At 41.4% G+C, this 22,148-nt stretch overlaps 1 protein-coding gene across 1 annotated transcript in view; it reads right to left on the reverse strand.

Annotated features, from left to right (window-relative positions):
* Positions 1–22,042, reverse strand: part of LOC143122366 (lipoxygenase homology domain-containing protein 1-like) — a 59,830-nt gene extending 37,788 nt beyond the window's left edge. Inside the window, exons 1-6 of the mRNA XM_076283174.1 lie at positions 21,376–22,042; positions 19,960–20,074; positions 15,718–15,798; positions 15,286–15,470; positions 8,818–8,916; positions 8,479–8,630 (exon numbers count right to left, since the gene is read on the reverse strand). Coding sequence (XP_076139289.1) covers positions 8,479–8,630; positions 8,818–8,916; positions 15,286–15,470; positions 15,718–15,798; positions 19,960–20,074; positions 21,376–22,042 — 1,299 coding nt within the window. The remainder of the gene's footprint in view (positions 1–8,478; positions 8,631–8,817; positions 8,917–15,285; positions 15,471–15,717; positions 15,799–19,959; positions 20,075–21,375) is intronic.
* Between the last annotated feature and the right edge of the window lie 106 nt (positions 22,043–22,148).

The raw sequence follows: 22,148 nt of genomic DNA on the forward strand, positions 1-22,148 counted from the left end.
GCCAAGCAGCGAAGCTGCATTCTTTTTTAAAGACCAGTCATTTCATGGATTCAGGATATGCATCCTGATAAAGTTCCCTTGGCCTTTGGAATTAAAATAGCCTCACATCATCACATACCCTTCACCATATCTCACAATTGGCATGGAGTAAGCATCTCTCAATGGAGGGAGGTTTGTTCAGGCATTGTATAATAAGTATGTATTCATGTCTCAAGAACTATCAAAATACCCCATTATCAGGGTCAATAAGTGAGAATAGTCCATGTTCAATATGATATTTAGGCTTCTCTTAAAAGTGATGCGTGAGTGAGCAGGACATCTCCTTCTTGTCTATATAATCTTTGTCTGAACCCACAGTTTACTAGCCTGACGTTGTCATACTCTAATTCTAGTCAGAATATGAGTCTGATACTGCTCCATTCATTGGGATGTAATTATGGGGCGTGTTTCAACCGATACAGGGGATGGAGGAAGAACACACAAACCATCCTTCTTCTCCACAAATGCCTTAACATTGTTTGGTCTTTTGTAAAAGTTATTGTGCCGTCAATATCTCCTACAACACTCGTTAGTGAAATCTAAGAGATACGTAGCAGGCTATTAGGAAAAACGGATATTTCCCCTTCGTTTTAAAAATTAAATTCAGTTGAACACCGATATGCTACAAACATGTTATAAACAGCTGGGGAAGGCTGTCGCAAATTTTTAGAAATAATCGTTTTCAGTGATAAAACCTCATTGGAATAATATGCATTTTTCCATATGGGGTCTTAGAAGCCACTTGTCTCCTTCTAGCCACAGCGTTTTTGTTGCACACAAAATCAAAAGCGTGCTCAGATGACATGACAGACGAGGCGCTGTTGCTCACCTGTCTATCATCGTAAAGCCTGATTTGATTGGTCCGAACAACTCTGGTTCGTAGTTGCTCCACAACGGAGCAATAGACCATCACAGTCCCGCCCACAGCCGATTCCGGAAGTAAGAATTCAATAGAATTTCTCCATTGACAATTGGGGTATAAGCCATAAAAATTTAATCATGGTAAACTTAAAACCACCTACCGCTGTACTAAGCGATTGTATATGCTCATATATCATAATCCTGAACAATCCCATGGTAAAGTTTGAAACTTTCTCAGCGAAAATCCCTGACCAAGATGGCGGAGTCTTTTAGTACTTAAACGGCACCTACAATCAAAAAATCCAGTGGAAACTAGATGGCAGAAGTGTGTAGGCTAATCTGCCCAGCAGCTTTTTCTACTTTGTCACCTACAGAGTTTGACAGGTACGGTCTTTCAAAACGCCATGTTATTTCCCATAGACAATCCACGCCCAGAAGTTGGATGGATACGGAAGTTAGCAGGCGGGACTTATTCTGGAGAGGTCTATACACCATCAAATAGAACAGTGTTTCTCAAAGTGTGGTCCGGGGACCACTGGTGGTCCGCAAGCTATCCCAAGTGGTCCGTGGGCAGACGTGGTAAAATATAAATTAGCCTAGTTGTTTGGAATATTGAACCAACTTGTAGCCTATGTAAATCCAAACAGTTCTGCAACACTCTATGTAACCTATGCCAGTTTAAATCATATGAATCATCTGACACAATAAGCAAGGTGCCAAGACAATAAGCAAGGTTGTTCAGTGAGTATGCCTATTGTGTAATATACTGTTGAAGTAGGTCTACTGTTTTTTTTTAGCTATACCTATTACAGTAGGTGGTCCGTGAGGTTTCTATTTTTTGGTTAAGTGGTCCTTGGTCTGAAAAAGTTTGAGAAACACTGAAATAGAACACCTTTTCAGGTAGCCAATAGGCTAATCATTAGCCTTTCATTAGAATGTCATTATAATGCTGCTAACATTAGCCTACATGCTGCAACACAGGTATGAAATGTATTATGTTTTAGTGACCTAGTTGTTTCTATGAACATGAATTGTTGTTTATAGACAACATCAACTTAGTCGAGGCATAAAGAGCCCTGTATATCCTCATTAAGTACTTAAACTTTTGAACTAGCTGATAGCCCAAGCTCAATGCTACTACCGGCTAGACACTGCAGTAAAATGGTTAGCGGTCCCGTGGCAATATTTCGCTGTTTCAAGGACGAGAACAAGAGTGCCCAAAGGGGTGAAAACCACTTTAAATTGGGTCACATTATTGACTGTTGTGTGTCCGAGGGGCAGCTTGTAAGGGCCAGCATGAGGAACAAGACCTACAAAGTAGTGGTGAGTTTTGCAGTGAGGTTGGTAATGCTAGTTAACATTAGGCTACTGTAGCCTTCATACTGTATGAGTCATATCAATCATTAACCTAGAAATACTTCTTTGTACATTTAATGAACATTTTGTGTAATAATTCAAAGCAAGTTAATAAACTGAATATGGTGGTCCAAAAGCAGACCATGCACCGGTCCATGCATTAGCCCGACTGAGCAGTGATGGCAGTCAGATACAAAGCACTGCACCATGTTGCTAACGTTATTGTTAACCGCTTTCACACACTCACACACACACACACACACAATATAAAATACACAATGGTAAATATAAAATTCAATATCAAAACACTATTATTTACACAATTACTCCTAAATAACTGCACATTCACTATATAAAAATCTTTGGAGGAGAAGGTTTGCGTGCTGTCATCGGTTGGAAGTTGTTCAAATGGAAAATTCGCGCCGGTTGTGCCTTGCAATAGAAAAATTGGGGTAGCCGTGGCCTACTGGTTAGCGCTTTGGACTTGTAACCAGAGAGTTGCCGGTTCGAGCCCCGACCAGTAGGCACGGCTGAAATGCCCTTGAGTAAGGCACCTAACCCCTCACTGCTCCCCGAGCGCCGCTGTTGTTGCAGGCAGCTCACTGCGCCGGGATTAGTGTGTGCTTCACCTCACTGTGTGCTGAGTGTGTTTCACTAATTCATGGATTGGGATAAATGTAGAGACCAAATTTCCCTCACGGGATCAAAAGAGTATATATACTTATACTTATAATTATTCAGTGAGGAGCGGTGGTTTATGGGATGAGTAGTTCCTTTGCTCGGAAATGAAAATGAGTCTTAATGTACCTTTGACTTTTTTTGGATTTTCTCTTTGTTTTTTCACTCGAAATGATATGTTGTATGTTTATGAGTTACGCCGTAGCTGGTTAGCCTAAGACATACTCTAAAACTCTAGATACAGATTTTTCCAAAACGTCAATGGGAGAAATGAATGGGAAACTTACTTCCGGAAACTAAGCTCTTTCGGAGGAGGGGCAGGACTGTGATGCTCTATGCCAGACCGAACTTCCCGACCTAAATTCGTCTGGCAACCAGCCTAACAGTTTAGGTTTATGTTCATGGAATTTTGTAGCCTAGAAATCTAGACACACCCTAGCGGCGGCAAATTAATTTGCTCAGCCTGTACGTCTAGTATCAAACCATAAGAATTTCTATTGGCTGATGCCGTGGACGTCATCCAATCACAGCGCTCTATTTTGTTAGAGTCTTAAGGCGAGCTTAACAGGATGATGACAGTCCTACGACGGTGAACAACAAGGAAGGTGGCTATGGCGAACGAAGAGCGGTTGTTTGAATCGCCGTTGGCGTCAACTTTGGAGGAGTTGGACTTGTGCTTTTCTTTGAAAGTTGAGCAACACAATGCACTTAAATCATTACTTTCGAAGAAGGATGTATTTGCCGTTTTGCCGACCGGATACGGATATGGTCGTAGCGCTGGCCTATTGCATGCCTAAGCAGTTTGAAAAACAATTCTCTGCCCGCCCCTTGGATTAAGCGAGGTGAATGGGTCGATTCCAGACTATACATTTCAATGATATAGGATGGCCCGCCAGGCTAGGAATTTTGCAGACGCTTTTGTGGACTTACAAAATATAACAATACAATGATTAAAATGAAGAGTAAACAGTTTTAAAAAGTTGGTAAGACTACATTAAGAACAAGAACGGAAGAAGGGAGACAGGTCTGTAGTTCTTCACATCAGTTGGATTAAGTTTACTTTTCTTGAGCAAAGGCGTAATCCTTGCCTGTTTAATACCACTTTTAGCTCTAGCCTAGTATAGATCATTGAATCGGATTAGATCATTAGCATCTCGCCTGCTAGCATCACGTTTAAAAGTTCCGGTAATTTTCCTATTTAAAACTTGTCTCCTCTCAAGTTAGAAAGACCAACGGAAAATCAAACGTCACTGGCTGATTTGACATGGAACTATACTCTCATTCAGGCATAATAATCCAGTCTCTAACCAATAGAGCATCACAGTCCCGCCCACAGCCGATGCCGGAAGTAAGAATTCAATACAATTTCTCCATTGACAATTGGGGTATAAGCCATAAAAACGTAACTGCACTTGGTAGATTTAAAACCAGCTACGGCTGTACTAAGCGATTGTATATGCTCATATAGACGCCAAAAGTTCATGGGGCACTAACCTTGTTTTGAGATAAATGTCTTTTATACGATGTCTTGGATAAGTACTTCATTACCCACAATCCTGAACAATCCCACAGTGATGCCTCTGATTGGTGGAAAGGCCGTTATGGTCATAGTTTGAAACTTTCTCAGCGAAAATTATTGACAAAGATGGTGTAATCTTTTACTGCCTATGGCGAAAATCTTAATGTGATTAAAAACTTTCTTGACGAATATTGGTACTCGTTAGCCTGGGTGCTATTCCGACCTTAGTCCCGCCCACAACATTTGAGGTCGGGAAGTTCGGTCTGGCATTGCTCCATTGTAGAGCAAGTATGCTCGCCCTAGATCAGGCGGACCAATCAAATCGGGCTTTACGATGATGGACAGGTGCCTGGTCTATCACGTCATCTGAGCACGCTTAGATTAGGCTTATGTTTGAAACAAAAACGCTGTGGCTAGAAAGATACATGGCTTTTAAGACCCCATATGGAAAATGCATATTATTTAATGAGGTTTTATCAAGGAAAATAATTATTTCTGAAAACTTTGGCCAAAGTTGAGATGTGGGAAAACTCGTGGTTTCACTTTCATCAAGGGAAAACAGCGCTGTTGCATTGCGACATGTTCCCTTGTTCGTTTGAAATCTCTGATTGACCACCTGTTCGAGGGATTTGCGACAGCTTTTCCCAGCTTGTTTAAAATGTTTGTAGCATATCAGTGTTCAACAGAATTATTTTTAAAAACGGAGGGGATATAGGCTATCAGTTTTTTCCTAATAGCCTACCCTACTATAGGCCTATCTCTTAGATTTCGTTAATGAGTGTTGTAGGAGTTATTGACACTAACTTTTACAAAAGACCAGAAAACAATGTTAAGGCATTTGTGGAGAAGGATGGTTTGTGTGTTTTCTTCCTACACCTCACGGTAAGCTATTTCGTTGCTCTGATTGGTTAGGTCTATCCAATTGAGTGCAGAGGCATTCCCCGTCTGTATCAGTTGAAACACGCCCCACAATTACGTCCCAATGGAGCAGTATCAGACTCATATTCTGACTAGAATTGAATATGACTACGTCAGGCTAGGTACTTGTATCAACAAGGATTGTGGTTTATACATCACACGAACTTAGTCAGGGCCAATACACTATTAAATAGACCACTGTAAATGTTAGTTAAAACACTCAAACTTTTCAGGTAGACGACAGGCTAACCTTTAGCATTTCCGACATTGCATGTCATTACATGCAATGCTGCAACATTAGTGAGTGTCCAAAGGGATGAAAGCCACTTTAAATCGGGTCACATTATTGACTGTTGTGTGTCCGAGAGTCAGCTTGTGGGTTTTGTAAGGGCCAGCATGAGGGACAAGACCTACAAAGTTGTGGTGAGTTTCGCATGGAGGTTGGTAACGTTAATGCTGCTAGTTAACATTAGCTAGGCTACTGTAGCCTTCATACTGTATGATTCATATCAATCATTAACCTAGGAATACTTCTTCGTGCATTTAATGAACATTTTGTGTAATAATTCAAAGCAAGTTAAAAAAAACTGAATATGGTGGTCCAAAAGCAGACCATGCACCGGTCCATGCATCAGCCCGACTGAGCGGTGATGACAGTCAGGTACAAAGCACTGCACCATGTTCCTAACGTTAACGTTAACCGCTTTCACACACACACACGATATAAAATACACAATGATAAATATAAAATTCAATATCAAAACACTATTATTTACACAATTACTCCTGAAATAACTGCTATTAACTGCACATTCACTATATAAAAATCACTGTTTGGAGGAAAGGGTTTGTGTGCTGTCGCCGGTTGGAAATTATTCAAATGGCATTTCGCGCCGGTTCGTGCCTTGCTTATATATTATTCAGTGAGCCGTGGTGGTTTATGGGATGAGTAGTTCCTTCGCTCGAAAATGAAAATATGTACACAGTCTTGTACCTTTGACTTTTTTCTGATTTTCTCTTCGTTTTTTCACTCGAAATGATATGTTTTATGCTTATGAGTTACGCTGTAGCTGGTTAGCCTAAGACATGCTCTAAAACTCTTTAGATACAGATTTTTCCAAAACGTCAATCGGACAAATTAATGGGAAACTTACTTCTGGCACCTAACCGCTTTTCGGCTGTGGGCAGGACTGTGATGCTCTATTTGTCTGCTGCAGCTCAACCTTGTTGCTGGAAGTAAAGGCCTATTCACACCAAGCACGATAACGTTAACTATAACCATAACGATAAAAGCGTTCACACTGAACAACAATAAACAAAGTCTCTCCATGTGTTAATGAATGTGACGGTTAAAATTCGATGGGTTCTGATGGGCTATTAGCTTTTTATCGTTCTGAAAATCTATCTGAAAGTGATCCCCAACGATATCGTTCTTCATGTCGTTATCGTTATAGTTTATGTGTGAACATCGTCATTCATATTAACGAGAACAATATTTTTTTATAGTTATCATTATCGTTCTTGGTGTGAATGGGCCTTTAGCCTACGGGGACTATTTTCATTGTGCTGCTGCGCCCATGGTGTTCCTTGATTAATACGCTGGAATGAGAGTAGTAGAGAGAGATAGTTCCATGTCAAATCAGCCTAGAAAATCTCCACGTTTAATTTCTCGTTTGTCTTATTACACTTTCTAACTTGAGAGGAGACAAGTTTTAAATAGGAAAATTACCAGAAATCTTAGTCATTTTTAAACGTGATGCTAGCAGGTGAGACGCTAATGGTCAGATTCAATGATCTATGCTAGGCTGGAGCTAAAAGTGGTATCGCCAGACACAGAGAACGGCTAGATGAACTGGAGAAAGGTAAAAATCAATTGTTTAACTCAAGGGGAGGTGGAAAATGAGTTTAATTCCCCAAATGGTGGAATATCCTTTTAAAAAGGAAAGAACTATTCCAGAACTGGGTGAAGTATTAAACACATGTGTGACCGCCAGCAGAACAGCAGATAGACTGCAGAAGAGTAGATGGGACAGGATCTGAAGGGCATGTTGCTGGACGACTTCGCTGAAGCAGTAGAGAAACCTCTTCTTCATCAAGACGAGAGAAATAGTCCAATGATGCCACCATGTCAACACAAGGCAAAGCCCTCTTTAAAGCCTCATCAACCTGGGAACTTATTTAAGCAACTTAGTGTAGTAGTGAAGTAGATGATGACGGTAGTGTAGGATTGAGCAGAGTAGACAGTGAAGTAGATGGTGGCAGTAGTGTAGAATTGAGCAGACTTGAAAGTAGAAAAAAGTTTTCTACCGTCGATCTTGCTCTTTTTTGCAAGTGTGGATGCAAAAGAAGATAGCAAAGACTGGTAGTTACTTGGCATAATTGGCATCTCTGGATTTACGCCATTTCCTCTCAGTAGCTCATTTCAGTACTGAACATATACTGTTTGTGAGCCATGATTGATTTATAGTATATATAGTGTGTATGAGTGTATTTAAAAAAAACATTCGCCCGGCACAGCCAATCGAAATTGGTGACGAAGCTGCCAAACAGGAAGTGACTTCAGCCAATCTTTGGTTGACTTGAAACTTTCCATGAGTGTGGAACAACTTTCAGGAACAAGCAGAAAAATAACAAAGAATTCCGAAGTGCAGTAAGCATTGCGAAAGCTAAAAAGAAAATTCCCACCAATTTTACGCACCGGAAACAGCTGTTTCAATCGGCTGCTGTGCTGCTGGTGTTTTGCCAAAAAATTGAGGACAACGCGATCAACCTGTGCGACATGAGAGATACGAGTGATAGGCCCTAATAACTTGAGGAGTTCGATATGAAAGCACTTCGGGGTTTGGGTATATCAAACTATGGTGAAGGACAAAGCGGTATGCAAACTGTGCAGTCGTTAGTTCTACGTAGGCGAAATTTGTTTGACATTTCTAATTGTAAACGCAGCCGTTGAAGCCTGCAGTAATGTTTTTCACGGATGTTATGGCAGTCCACTCTGCTTATTGTTTTTCGAGAATGTTGCACTCCTGTTTGTCATTGTGCTCCCCTCTCCCTCTCTACTACACATATGCCATGTGTCTGATGTAATAGTGTGCGTGCGTGCATACCTTATCACAGCACCACCCAGCTGAGCCTCCCTTGTTGTTGTGTCCAATGGTGATCTTCTGTATACGACCCAGATTTGGAGCCTCAACAATGAACTTGTCTTCAGCTGCCCTCTCAAAGTTATCTTTATCTTTACTGTCCAGCCTACGATCACCTAAACGTATAAACATGCACAAATATTGCTACAGTACATACATAAATTACATACATACATACATACATACATATACATGACATACTTACACACTGTACATCATACACACATGCTGAAAATAAATACTCTGTAGAAAATACAATAGGTTGCATTATTTGAAAAAACACACACACACACACACACACACCTAAGTCTCCTTTCGCTCCAAAGATGTTAAGAAACACATCAGCATCTGTTCCGCTGCCCTTAACATCCGCTGTAAATACACTCAACATGTATTTGTTCACTGCAAGAAAGAACACATTTGCACTCAAACACAAACTAGATGTACTGCATAGCGGTACAAAATATGACCGCCACTCGGTCCTGTTCATCCTCTCCCGCTAGTCACGCTTGACAATTTGTTTCCATCTCCTACTCCACCCTAGCCTGATGAGCCAGACCCACATTAAAATGTAGGGTCTGGGAACTCACTCAGTCCGAGGGGCGGGATAATCGGTTGTCTTTCAAATTTCTTCTACACGCAATAGGACAGCGCTATGAGTCCCATGGTTTCCCACCAGCGGAGCTAGTTGGCTAGTTCAAACTTTTGCCAACTTAATAAAAGCTTAACTCGTGTCACACTGTTCGCCAACAGCAACATTATCTTATTTGTTTTCAAGTAGCAGGGAATTCAAGCCAAACCGTTGCAACTCTGCCATCAATCATTATGTTAAGCCCGCCTAACAACTCTATACACGATTTGATTGGCCTGATAGAAGTTCAATTTTTCGAGCTCACAAGCCAACGGAGAGTTGCTAGACTAGCCCTGGCAGCAAATGTAATTTGTTGCCGCTAGGGTGCGTCTAGATTCCCCCTACTCTTGCAACTTTTGCGTACGTTTGTATGTGCGTGCCGGTGTGTGTGTACCCGTGTGTGTGTGCTCCTATGTGCTTGCGCGCGCTAATTGTGTGGATATGTGTGTGCGCGCATTTGGTGTGTGTATGTCAATTTGTCTCAATCTCCTATTGAGCCTGACCAATATGGGATTTTGAAGGCTGATAACCTACCGATTTCGATATTTGAGTTATTCAAAAACTCATAACCGATATATCGGCCGATTAGTCATTTTTAATAAAAATTTTAACATGTAAAAATGTTCTCCCATGACAAGGTTGTAATCAAGGTGGGGCATTATGTATTTGAATAGGCCGAACTATCTAGATTCATAATGAAAGGCTCTTCATATACAGTAATTTGTTTAAGAAATAAAAGATTGTATAAAATAGAAGGAATAAGAATAAAATAGGTCTTTGTTCTGTGATAACCACATTGCCATAAACTACATTGTGAGCAGTTTACACTTAAAGTGCCCGTTCAAACATGCTATTCCTGTAGAAAACCCATAGCCTGTAAGTAGGCATGCGTTAAAAATAAGATGATATGGAAAAGCATCATTCCAGCATTTAATTCATTAAGCATTTAATAATGAATATTGAATATTATATAATAATACATTAGCCTTTAATAAATGTGCGGTGAGCAGAATTTAGGCATGGCTGCATGTGACATTTTTCACAGATCAAAATGATAAGCCTAGCAATTTTGAGTTAAGGCTACATGTTTATTGTTAAGCTTATTGAATAACTATGATAGAGAAGACAAACCATTTTGTGGAATAATGCATCATCATATGAAATTGAAATTTGCAACGATGTGACTTAAAAACAGTCTCTGGTAGGCAGCATAAGTGACATCACATCTCGCTCAGTCTGCCAATCGTTGTCTGTAGCTTTGTGGCATTCTGAAATGTCCTTAAAGCTGCAGTTGGCAATATTTGTTTGATCATATTCACTGAAACCGACACTATGCTCCAATAACATAAATCAGCCGGTTTTAGAAAAAAACCTACACTTCTACCTCCACCTAGAGCCTGTTATTTGTTTTGCAAAAATCCACAGCTCCCGGTTCTTCTGGTCCAATCAGAGCAGGGCTGTTTGAGATCTGACTGTCAATCACATCTGGTGCGCACTGACGAGCACAAACTCGATGAGAGGGTGCTCGGTGGTAGTGGGGGAGGGGCATGAGAGTTGAAAACATTCAAAATTGTGGCTAGGTCCCCTCAATCTGTCAGACTTGCCAACTGCAGCTTTAAAGGAGCGGTTTGTAGTATTGTTACCGAACGTTCTGTAGGCCAAAATCAAAACACTGGTGAACGTTCTCAAGACTACCTAGACACGATGCTCATATGGGTTGTCAGTTGTAATGAAGACTTAAGCGTCCTACATACTCGCCGTTCCCGACTTGTAGTGCTAGAATGTGACGTCACGGGAGCGCTGTAACCATTTATACTCGCCCTTGGTGGTCGCGACACTAGTTGCAATATTCTCCTGAACAGAGGTGTCGCTGTTGTGAAAAGGCTAACGCTAACTACGTTACACAGTAGAAGAAGCTGTCAGAAGCATTGGTGTCGATAGGCGAGTTCGACTTGCGGCAGATCTGTGCAGATCTGACTTGATGTGATGCATGCTGGGTTGAACACAATGCATACTGGGATGGACGCAATGCTTGCTGGTTAGAAATTCTGTCCGACTTCTGTCAGCCGGGGAGGGACTTACCACCGTGACACCATGTCACATGGCCTTAAAATATCGCGGGAGTCTTAGCCTGCAGACAGATCTTGCAGTTGCCTTCCACAAGCTGCACGAGCTGAAACACGCCCTCATGACGTCAGTTCAAAGACGTGATAGGGCCATTTGGGAGGAATGTCCTCATGACGATTATGACGGGAGGCTCATGCTGCTTCCTTATGTTGGAATATGCGAAAATAAACAGAAATCGAAGGGATACCTTATTATACGTGATTTCTGCAACAATGGTAGGCTAGCCTACTGAAAACGTTTGGATATTCTGTTATTTTCTGCTGTTGGCTAAATAGATAGACACACATATAGGGGAAACACTTGATATTGAATTTATGTGCTACAATGCAGGCCTGTTAACGGTATGACAACAGTGGTTTATTTAAACTACATCATAAGAATTTATTTCGTCAGTCATCATGCTCATTTTAATGAGTACGAATGAAAGTTCTGCTGTGTTTATTGCAAACAACATTCCGCGATATCTCCCGCGAGTCACATCAGGCAGACTGTAGCCTGTCTGTCCGGGATGAGCTGCCCTCTGTTGTAGCTCCTCCCGGCTAGCCTCTGAAGATCACGTTTACGTAGAAAGCCAGACCAAGTCAGACTCAGTTGAAGTCGAAGTCGCCTAATTGCAGTACTGTCAAAGATGGTTGATTACGAAGATACTTCCTGAGAGGCCATTTCCTGTCCCTGGAAATGTATGCAAATAGGGTAGCAGTAGTACACGCTCCGCACGAGGGGGGGCCACTATCCCCCATTTATGAAGTGATCAGGCTCCCTTTTTAACATTGAGGTCAGTGACACGCCCCTGTGCAGGCGGGGACTGAACCAGAGCTCGTCTCTGACTGAACTCCACTTTGCCCTCATAGACATGAACTAGGACGACCCGTCTTGCTACGCATTAATTATCTTTGGTACTGTGATGGTACTTCAGACTTTGATTGCTGTTATTCACAACTACCATCATCATTAACATCTTTCCAAACTTTCCAAGGTGTGTGCAGGTAGGGGAGCGTACCTATGTTCCCCAGGTCCTATGTTCCCCGCTTTGTATGGGACCGGGGAACATAGGACCCTTTTTTAAAACCCTAACCATAACCCTAACCCTGAGCGGGGAACATAGGACCCGGGGAACATAGGGATGACCCCGCAGGTAGATAAATAGATGGATATATAGATAGATACTTTAATCATCCCGAGGGAAATTTTAATAATTAAAAATTTTTAGTTAGCTGGCTAGCAGCTGGCTGAGTTTGAGTAATTTCCTAAAGTGGAAAGAGATTTTGTTCAGGTCTTAGTAGATCGTTTAAATCGTTTCTATTCTTTCCTCTTAATTCCATGTGTTGCATCTCTCTCTGGTAGCTTCATTAACTTATCCAGCAAACTATTTAAGAATCACAAACTCTCGCTGGTAACCTAGCCAGGTTAATTTCCCTCTCTTCTCAAACTGACAATTCAAACATCATGTTTATTCAAGATGTGGGCTAGGCAAAAATGCCTGAATGTGGTTGATGTCTGTATAGAGGCATGCATGCTCCCTGATCTTGGCTTCAAGCTCATCCTGCTTGTCGCGCGCATCTGAAAAAAATCTCCTGTGCACAACCTGCCTGCGCGAGGCTGAAATTTCTCGTGCGACAGAGGAAATTATGCAATTTTGACTTCACATTGTCCCGCTACTGGTCGGGAGCGGTGAGTATGTAGTACCCTTTAGCTAACGTTAGTTGACCTGCAGCTGCTTTAACGTTTCTCCAACCATGACCCAGCTACACATTACGGAAACAGTGAAAACAAAAAATATCTCTCTAACCAACGTAACATATTTAGCTGAAGTTAGCGATGCAGATGAAGTTTAGCCTACCTGTCGAGGAGAAATATGGCCAGCTGCTCAGACATTATTGGGAAAATAAGTCCCTTCAGGGCGAAGCAAGACTCAGACGCGCCGGTTCGCCCCGTCGGGACTTATTTTCCCAATAATGACTGGCGTTCTATACACTATCCCTTACATATTTCCTACATACTGGTCCTTTAAATTCGGGACCATTAGCATATTGCTCGTTTTAATTTGGGACCTTCAGTCAATAAACGTTTGTTTATTGAAAGTCTCAAGTCCAAAATAGCCTGAGCTAGCAGCTGAACTGGGGGTGCAAATAGCATACACTGATATCTGTACTAGACAGGGTATTAACAGAAAACATTGCTGTGTGCACCAGGGTACAAATAGCATACATTGATATTTGTACCAGACGGGGTATTAATAGAACACATTGCTGTGTGCACCGGGGTACGAATAGAATTCACTTCTAATTGCACCAGGGTACGAATAGCATACACTTCTAATTGTACCAGGGGTGCAAATAGCCTTACCCATCATTTTTTCGTTGTTTTCAATAGACACTGCATACCTGTGTTTGTTGCCGCAGTATCATTTTATGCAAGCAAACTGCATATAGGGAGCCTTAATTGTTGATGTCGGACATGATAATCATCCAAACATCTTGCATTTTGACCGTGATGATTGATTCAGTCCTGCTAAAACCCTGGTCTTGCGCTGTGCTGTGTAAGAGGGGTAGTAGAGCAGAGAAAACCGATGTGTGCTGCTTTTACTGATATATTTAACATACATGCATTAGGCCTACTAATCCAAACAACGTCAAAGTTGGCACTGCACGTAGTCTAGTGAGTGTCACATTTATTTCGTGTAGACTTTTTGTGGTCTTAATAAAATATTTTACAAAGCAGCTGACAGGGCCACCAAGGACTGTGAGCGAGTCAACAGCCAAAAACCCTAATTAGCAAGCAGAAATATCCTAGCCTGATGTTTAGGGTGCATCGTAGACATTAGCAAACCATCGCGAACATTAGTGTTGTGGCTAACTAGCTTGTGTCAATATGGTCAGAACATAATGGGATGACGAAAGAGTGCTGTTATCAATTTGCTCGGTATAACTGCATTTATGTTTCACAACTACACCAACAAACTAGCCTCCATCACTCAACTTATGCAAACGTTAACATTATTTTAGCTATGGATCTAACATCAAGCAAGCAGCCATAATACGGCTCTGTCTTGCTGCGCCATCTGGTGGACAAACTACGTAACGCCAATACTTGTTTGGCCCCCGGGGACCAAACTAAATTTTCCCGTAAAAGTCTAGTGGGGCTATATGCCCACCAAATTTCATGTGTTTCGGTGTCCCGGGTATCGTTGACCAGAAATTTAGGAAGTAGTGGCGGTCATAATAATGTATAGCCTACATACAACACATAAGGGATAATGTATAGAACGCCGGTCATTATGGGCCTACATACAACACATCCAAACTCAATATCGTATTATGTGGACGTAAAACATATTTAGATATCCTCCAGGGGTGACATGTAGTTGGATGAAGTGAAGTAAATGCACATCCAAATCTTAAATGAAGACAAAGTAAAAACAACAAAAGATAAACTGACACTGATAAACTGAAACATAGACATAAAGCCTGCACACACAGTCTGTACACTGCCATTTCCTTGCAAAATGTTTATCTCACCAAAACAAGACATTTATAAGCTGTGCACGTGCAAGTCAAGTCACATTGAGTGACTGCAGGGATGTCCCTGTAACCTGCAACCACAGGGATTAACGAAGCTTTTGTGTCCTAAGGTATAGTGGCCATGCATGTGTGTGGAAATGGGAAGACAGGTAAACTTATCCCAGCAGCTGTTGGCTTATGCACTTTCAGTCCTCCATTAGCTCTTGCAGTAAGAACTTTGGAGTAAGATTACACTATTTGTCTTTATCCCCATTCATGAACTCATATCATTATCTTATACTTTCAAAGATGACTGAATGCTCAAGTTTGGTATGAAAGCAATCTGCTTTATGAATGTTGTGTTAAATATGTGTATTTGTAAGGAATGTGTTGAAGACATTTGAAATCTAGACATGTCTGTGTAAATGCACAATAGCATAAGAATATATGGTGTAGGTACAGTATTTATGACTGCTGGTTGTGTTGTGGTGTGAATGCTGTGTTGTGGCATACGTTTGGGCAAATCCATAGGGTTGAGACTGCCCAGCAGATCTCTGTAGATCAGCCCGTCACCGTCCTCCCGGCTCAGCCAGTTGTTACAGCAGAAGAAGAAGCGCAGATGTGGTCGACTCATATCCGTCAGCACCACACGGTCCAGGAACCAGCCCGCATTCATGCCTGTGTTGTCATGCTCAATTCTGACACACACACACACACACACACACACACACAAGCAAAGACATGGATACGAAAAATACACATGCCCATTTCACATTTACATAATAAAATATACACACACTAGTGAATTGTATCATAGTATATACATAGTGTTTTTCAAGCACTAGTGATGTTTTTGTGTGTATGGCCGTGTCCAGGCATCCACATATGTGTGTGTGTGTGCGTGCGTGCGTGTGTGTGACTGTGTGTTAGAGAGAGAGAGAGTACCTTAGTTTCTGTATAGTCCCCACATTGTGTGTCTTTATTCGAAATACATCGGTTTTATTTTTCTCAAATGCCGATCGATTTCTGCAGGGAAGAAACAAAACCCACATGAGAGACTGAGCCAGATATTCTGTCTGTTCTCATGTCTGGTTCTAAATTAAGACATGGTGTCATGGTGTCACATCATCATTAGTCAATATCAACAACTCCCAGCCAAGTCATCTATCTATTTGTATGCATATTTTATTGTGCTTGTCCACGCATGCGTGCACATGCATGTGTGTGGCTTTTCTGTTTCTATGTGTGTGTGCTATTTCATGCTGTAATTCCATATAGTGCAGCTTTTTCTGTCTCTAGACCCAACATATACAAAGGCATCTTCACAATCAAAATGTAAAAAGTCATTAGTCATTCAAATCCTTAAATCTTTTAAAACTTCCTTTTAAAATCCTTTTTCAAAACATAAACTCAAATACATTATGCAGATATATCTTATCTCTTGTTCATTCACAGTTTCAAACAAACATTCTGACACATTTCCAAAACAAAAAACTTGACCAACAAGCAAACTTTGGAAATGAATGCAATTCAGACAGTTGCCTATCAAATTCCATTCTATTTCCAAAATGTTGCATTCTGACCGCTTCTCTGTCCAGTCTCCACCAGGACCCCGGCCACTGACACCTTCCGTCATGATGCAACACATGAGATGATTCCATACAGGACAGCCCCTGAGCCTCTGAGAAGATTCAGATCCATTTGACTCCATCTGAACCATCACATTGAGTTGATTCAGTCCGAGTCATCATCACTGACTGAATCCTGCACCGTGATTCGGTCAGTTTTTCCATCTGAATCTTAACTCAGATGATTGATGGTTGTGTTCTTGGCTGTGGCCAAATAAAATCATAATGGTTTACCTAATCATTGTGATTGATTCTATTATATGACCGTGACTACATTATGTGTCTGTGTGTAAGGTATCATGGCAACATCACATGACGGCCCTTTGTTGGTGGCTAATCATGTCATGTGACATTTGATCCTTACTACCAAGTGGCTGTCCAGCATTTGACTGTATGGAAGAATGCAGCACAGCATTTATAAATGGCACGCTTGATGTTTTGTTTGTCACATTTCACGCCATGTTGTGTCAGTTCTCCTGTTATGGATGGTGTGTGTGTGTATGTGTGTGTGTTTGTGTGCAATATTCAAACATCTATGCCTATGTAAGCAGTGCCATGGTTAAATGTGGCTGTCCTTGCATACAGTGTCATACTCGGAAGACAGAGAGACATGAGAGTGTCTCAGGATTTGTGTACGTGTCTGTGTGTGAAAAATTATGGGATAGTGTTTCAGCTTGTGTTTATTGTTTGTGTGTATTCATGTGTGTGTCTGTGTGTGTGTGAGAGAGAGAGAGAGAGAGAAAGTCTGTGTGTTGGTATGTAAATGTACATTCATGTATGCCTGCATACATACATGCTTGTGTGTGTGTGTAATACTTTAGTGGGGTACCTCTTTTCAGTGCTGGAGAGGAGATGGCAAGGGGAGGGGGGTAGAAATCAAAGATTAACATCACTATGGCAACAATTGTTATGCCAGAGTATTCGTTCCAGAGACAATCAGTAGAGTGTGTGTGCGTCTGTGTGCATATGCGCGCTCTCTGGTATTCATCAGCTTTCAAGCATCTCTCCAATGCATCAATTTGCTCCAAATAGTCTGTATTAAATTTCAGTATAACTAATACATGTCTCACTCTTATTCTGCAGGATGAATTCTCCCCGGCCTCTTTGGACAGGAGGGAGTGGGTGTGAGCATGTCTCATAAATATTCATGGTTCTTGATTGACACTTCTCTCTCTTATCGCCTCCATAAGACACAGGGATGAAAAACTAGTTGTGGAGGAGTACAACAATAGCAACACAGATAGAAGTACAAATAGGCCACAAATATACGGCCACCTGCGTACTGGATTTATGGTGCTTTCGATGCCTAACCACTAGATATCCATCATCCGTCATTATCTCAGTAGAATCATATAAAACAATATTTTCCTCTTTTATATGCAAGGCCTTAAGAAGATGTATCACATTACATCCCATTTTTAATGAGCCTACTTTGTTTCTTTCTTAATGAGCCTCCATTTGTGTGATATTTATAAAAGGAGACCTGCCTGATGAAAAATGCTTGAATCCCGTTATAAGACTAAACCAATTAAGAGTAGCCATACACTCCTTTCTCTTTAAACTATTAACTGACGTTTCGGCAGACTGACTTAATCAGGATAACCCCAATGTGAGCAATTTGCCAACACATTAGGCATTTGTTTAAGATACATGTATATCAATAACAGTGTTTCCCACAGGGGGGGTGGTGAGTGTATAGGTCTAATTGAGTGCCTGTCACTGCTGATGTGTGGATGGATGCAATTCATAACGTTTTCTACATAGTTAAAATAAAGGTTCGTACATCTCCTTGGAACAAGCACTTTTGCATTTTGGAAAACACTTTTCCATTTACATCGGGATTTTGCAAACATTCAGTGTCAGAGTCAATAAAATGAGCCCTTCAACGAAATTGACAAGCAGCTGTAAGTAGGCTAAGCATGCTAAATTCGACATCCAAACATCTAACGTTAGCTTTGAGATACTGCTTGATTGCATAACTTAACTTAGTTTAGTCTCTTCAATGTAGCCTACTATGTTGTGATAAGATCTTAGCAGAGTTAACAGCAGTTTTGAACAAATTTGCGCAGCATGGTCACGATGCTAAGCGGATTTAATAGCAATTTAGCCAGACGTCTTCTCAATGCTTCTATGTGGCAACAAAAATCCTTCAACAATCGTGAATATTTTGTTAAATGCACATGCAGAGGAGGGGCAGGGGGCTACGAGAGAGAGCGGGGCGGGACAAGGAAAGGCTGCGTGCGTAAAAAGTGCAGCTCAGTGCAAGGATTTAATTTAAATTAAATTAAACATAGAATATTTATGTGTGGCGTCCGATTTTTATTTCGTGGCGCCCCGCCACAGATTAGTCAATGTATGGGAAACACTGAATAAGTATAGTATAAGTATATATACTCTTTTGATCCCGTGAGGGAAATTTGGTATCTGCATTTATCCCAATCCGTGAATTAGTGAAACACACACAGCACACAGTGAACACACAGTTAGGTGAAGCACACACTAATCCCGGCGCAGTGAGCTGTCTGCTTTAACAGCGTCGCTCGGGGAGCAGTGAGGGGTTAGGTGCCTTGCTCAAGGGCACTTCAGCTGTGGCCCACTAGTCAGGGCTCGAACCGGCAACCCTCCGGTTACAAGTCCAGAGTGCTAACCAGTGGGCCATGGCTGCCCTCAATCTCTGTTTGAGTGTGTGTTCTCTTAGGGTTTTATCCTATTTTGTTTTTATCCTAGAGTTTCATAACTTGACCATAAATGTCATGGGTGATACCATTCCCCGACAGCTCTCACAATTTAGAATGCCTAACAGCATATACATGTAACTCATATAACAGCAAAAGCAGTCTTGTTATCTGAGACTGATTGGAGCTAAGGATGTTCCTGAGTCAGTCTGTTATCTGGGTGTGTCCACCGTATTTTTATGTACATGGATTTGTTGTAACTTAGAACAGCCATGTAGTTCAATGACCTAACCACTTCCCAAGAGTTGTTAATAAGTCCAGTAGAAAATCTATAGAAGAAAGGGATTATTGGACCGTTTGGTGAAATTGATGCTACAGGGCTCACCTGCCACACCACCACTAGTAACTCCTGGCATAGTGAATGTCTGAAAAAGCATGAATATTTTAGAATGACTCCTACAATATGGGTAATATACTATATGAGCTCATTTCACTGGAATCACCAATTCTTGATTTCCCCCCGATCAATTACTGGAGCTATATCAAAATGCTGAAATATGTATCATATGAAAATAGGATATGTCTCTACAGACACCATAAAAAGATAATGTAGGCCTACCCTAATATCCTGAAGGACTGAATATTTATGTTGATCTAGAAGAATGTTTGTCAACGCCATATTGCACCTTTAGGTGATTTAACAATTTATTCATTGAACTAGGTGTTTGCCAATTAATGATTAACCATTAGTATATCATCCAAATAGCCTACCAAAAGAACATACTCATTCACACTATTACATGAATCAATGAATAGACGTCCAGTGGACTCATTGGCCAAAAAGAAGGACTTTTATGGATGGATAGTGTGAAAAACAAACTTACTTGCTGGCCAGGTGAACTTTGGGAGTGACACCGTATTCTCCAAAGAGGGTGACAAACACGTTAGCATCAGTTCCTGCTCCTTTCACGTCACCTGTTACTGTCACTACCTCATAAACTAGGCACAGAGAGAAAGACTGAGCCAGTCAGAGAGCATGAATAAGCGGTTTCAGCTGCCTGGTAAACTGAAAGATGCACAGAAATGTGAAAACATTGAATCAAGTACCCCCTTGTGAGTAAGATGTTATTAAGTAGGTATAGTGCTTAAACTAAATTTAATCAGAGTTAGAGAATCTTTGCAAAACATCCAGTCTAAAGCAGCTAACATTTTACTGAAGCAAGCAACTAGCAACTTACTGGCTTCCACTACTTTGCTAACATCCCGCACCCTAAAACTATCAACTGAGATGGACAGAGACATTCAGCTACTTTACTGAATAACAGATGTTTTTTTTGAAGGTTGACAATTGTATGCCCCCAGAATGGTGAATAGACCCCTCTCATGTGCTTTAGTGGTGGTTGGGTTTCCCCTGTGTAGAAGTGCCTCCTTAGTAGAGTGCAATTCACTATGGGATTCCATTCACTTAAGTATAGTGAATTAATTCCAACTACACCCACTCCACTTAAGATTACACTAAGTGGCCTGAATAGCTAAATATAGCTAAATACGATAGCTAAATCTATGCATATCGCTGTTCCTCCCGAATTTGGCATCCCACATCTACACACTTATTGTCATCTATGGAACTTGACCGGTCTTCCCAACTTTGGCACAGCAGACCACTAAATAAGGTTTGTCCAATTGGATCAAATCCCAGAAGTAATCACGTGAAATGAATCTTCTACTATCGTTCTATCCTGTGTTGAAGAGACCCTCAATAATGTGGAAAAAAATCTTAACAAATGGCTGTGCTTTTGGCTTTTTCCTGGAAGGATTTTGCCTAAGCCCCCTAAATCAATCATTTAATGCGTTTGTGGCTGAAATGAATGGATTCCAAAATGGCTGCCACTTTTGGTGAAGCTGATCTACAGCTCACATCAAGCCTAAAATACTGATACCGTTCAGAGTAATACTAACCCTCCAGATAACCACATCTGATTGCAACTGCAGATCAGTCTACTCTGTTTCATTTAATTTAAGCATTTTAACAGCAAATTGAGGGGGAGGCTTGCTATTCTCAGCCATTCGTAGCCACCCAGAGGTCACAAGCCAATCAAAATCAGCATGCGTTAAGCAGTGTCCAGACTTTTGAATAGGATTTCCTGGGGTAGCAAGTTATTCAAAAAAGGGATATTTTTTCTCAGTAAGGTAAAATTGATTTTTGATTGTTTCTGTAATCACAAATTAAATGCCACTCTTACACACTTTCAGACATCATTGGAGCATCAGCCGCACCATGTTGTACTTCATCTCCTTACCTTTCTTGCGGTAATACTCATCCTCATAGTCATCTGAGGACTCCGACTGGTAGTTGAGAAGTTGGTTGTGGTAGGTCTCATAATAATCTGGGAGCTTCACTTTGTTTTTCTTTCCCTTCTTTCCCTTTTTGTCCTCATCGCTGTCTGATCCCTTCTTCCCCTTCTTGCCTTTCTTCTTCTTCTTGTTGCCCTCCTCCTCTTCCTCTTGTTCTTCGGTGGGCTCATCCTCTGAGGCCTTCTTCTTTTTCTTTTTGTCCTTTGAGCCCATTTTCTCCCTTTCTTTTTCCCCTGCGCCGGCGCTTTTCTTCTTTTTCTTTTTCTCCTCTCTCACTCCCTCGTTCCCATCGTCCTCCTCAACAGTTTTGTCCTTTTTCTTTTCTTTTCGTTTGGGCTCATTGTTGTTCTCCTCATCCTCGAGCTCTACGTCTTCCCCTTCATCCTCCTCTTCTTCTTTCTTTTTCTTTGCTTTTTTCTTCTTTTCGTCACTCTCACCCTTCTTTTTCTTTTTCTCCGGGTGGCTCTTGCTCGTGCCCCTGTCCGTCTCCCCGTCTGAGGTGTGGGTAACTGCCTTGCTCTTTCCTTTCGCCTTCGTCTCCTTCTCTTTCAATTCGTCACCTGGCTCTTCGGTTTCCTCCAAACTGGGCCGTTTTTTCTCTTTTGTGGGCATCTTTTATTTATTCCATCTGTGTGTGTGTGTGCGGTTTAAGTGTTTCCTCGCCGTCTGTGAGGTGTAGGGTGACGCGTCTGGCCGCAACTCTGGGACGGCCCGGGCT

This window comes from Alosa pseudoharengus, unplaced genomic scaffold (assembly GCF_046254945.1).
Source record: "Alosa pseudoharengus isolate Yale_2024_CS ecotype anadromous, Long Island Sound unplaced genomic scaffold, YU_APseudo_1.1 YU_APseudo_1.1_scf_14, whole genome shotgun sequence".
Classification (NCBI taxonomy): Eukaryota; Metazoa; Chordata; class Actinopteri; order Clupeiformes; family Clupeidae; genus Alosa; species Alosa pseudoharengus.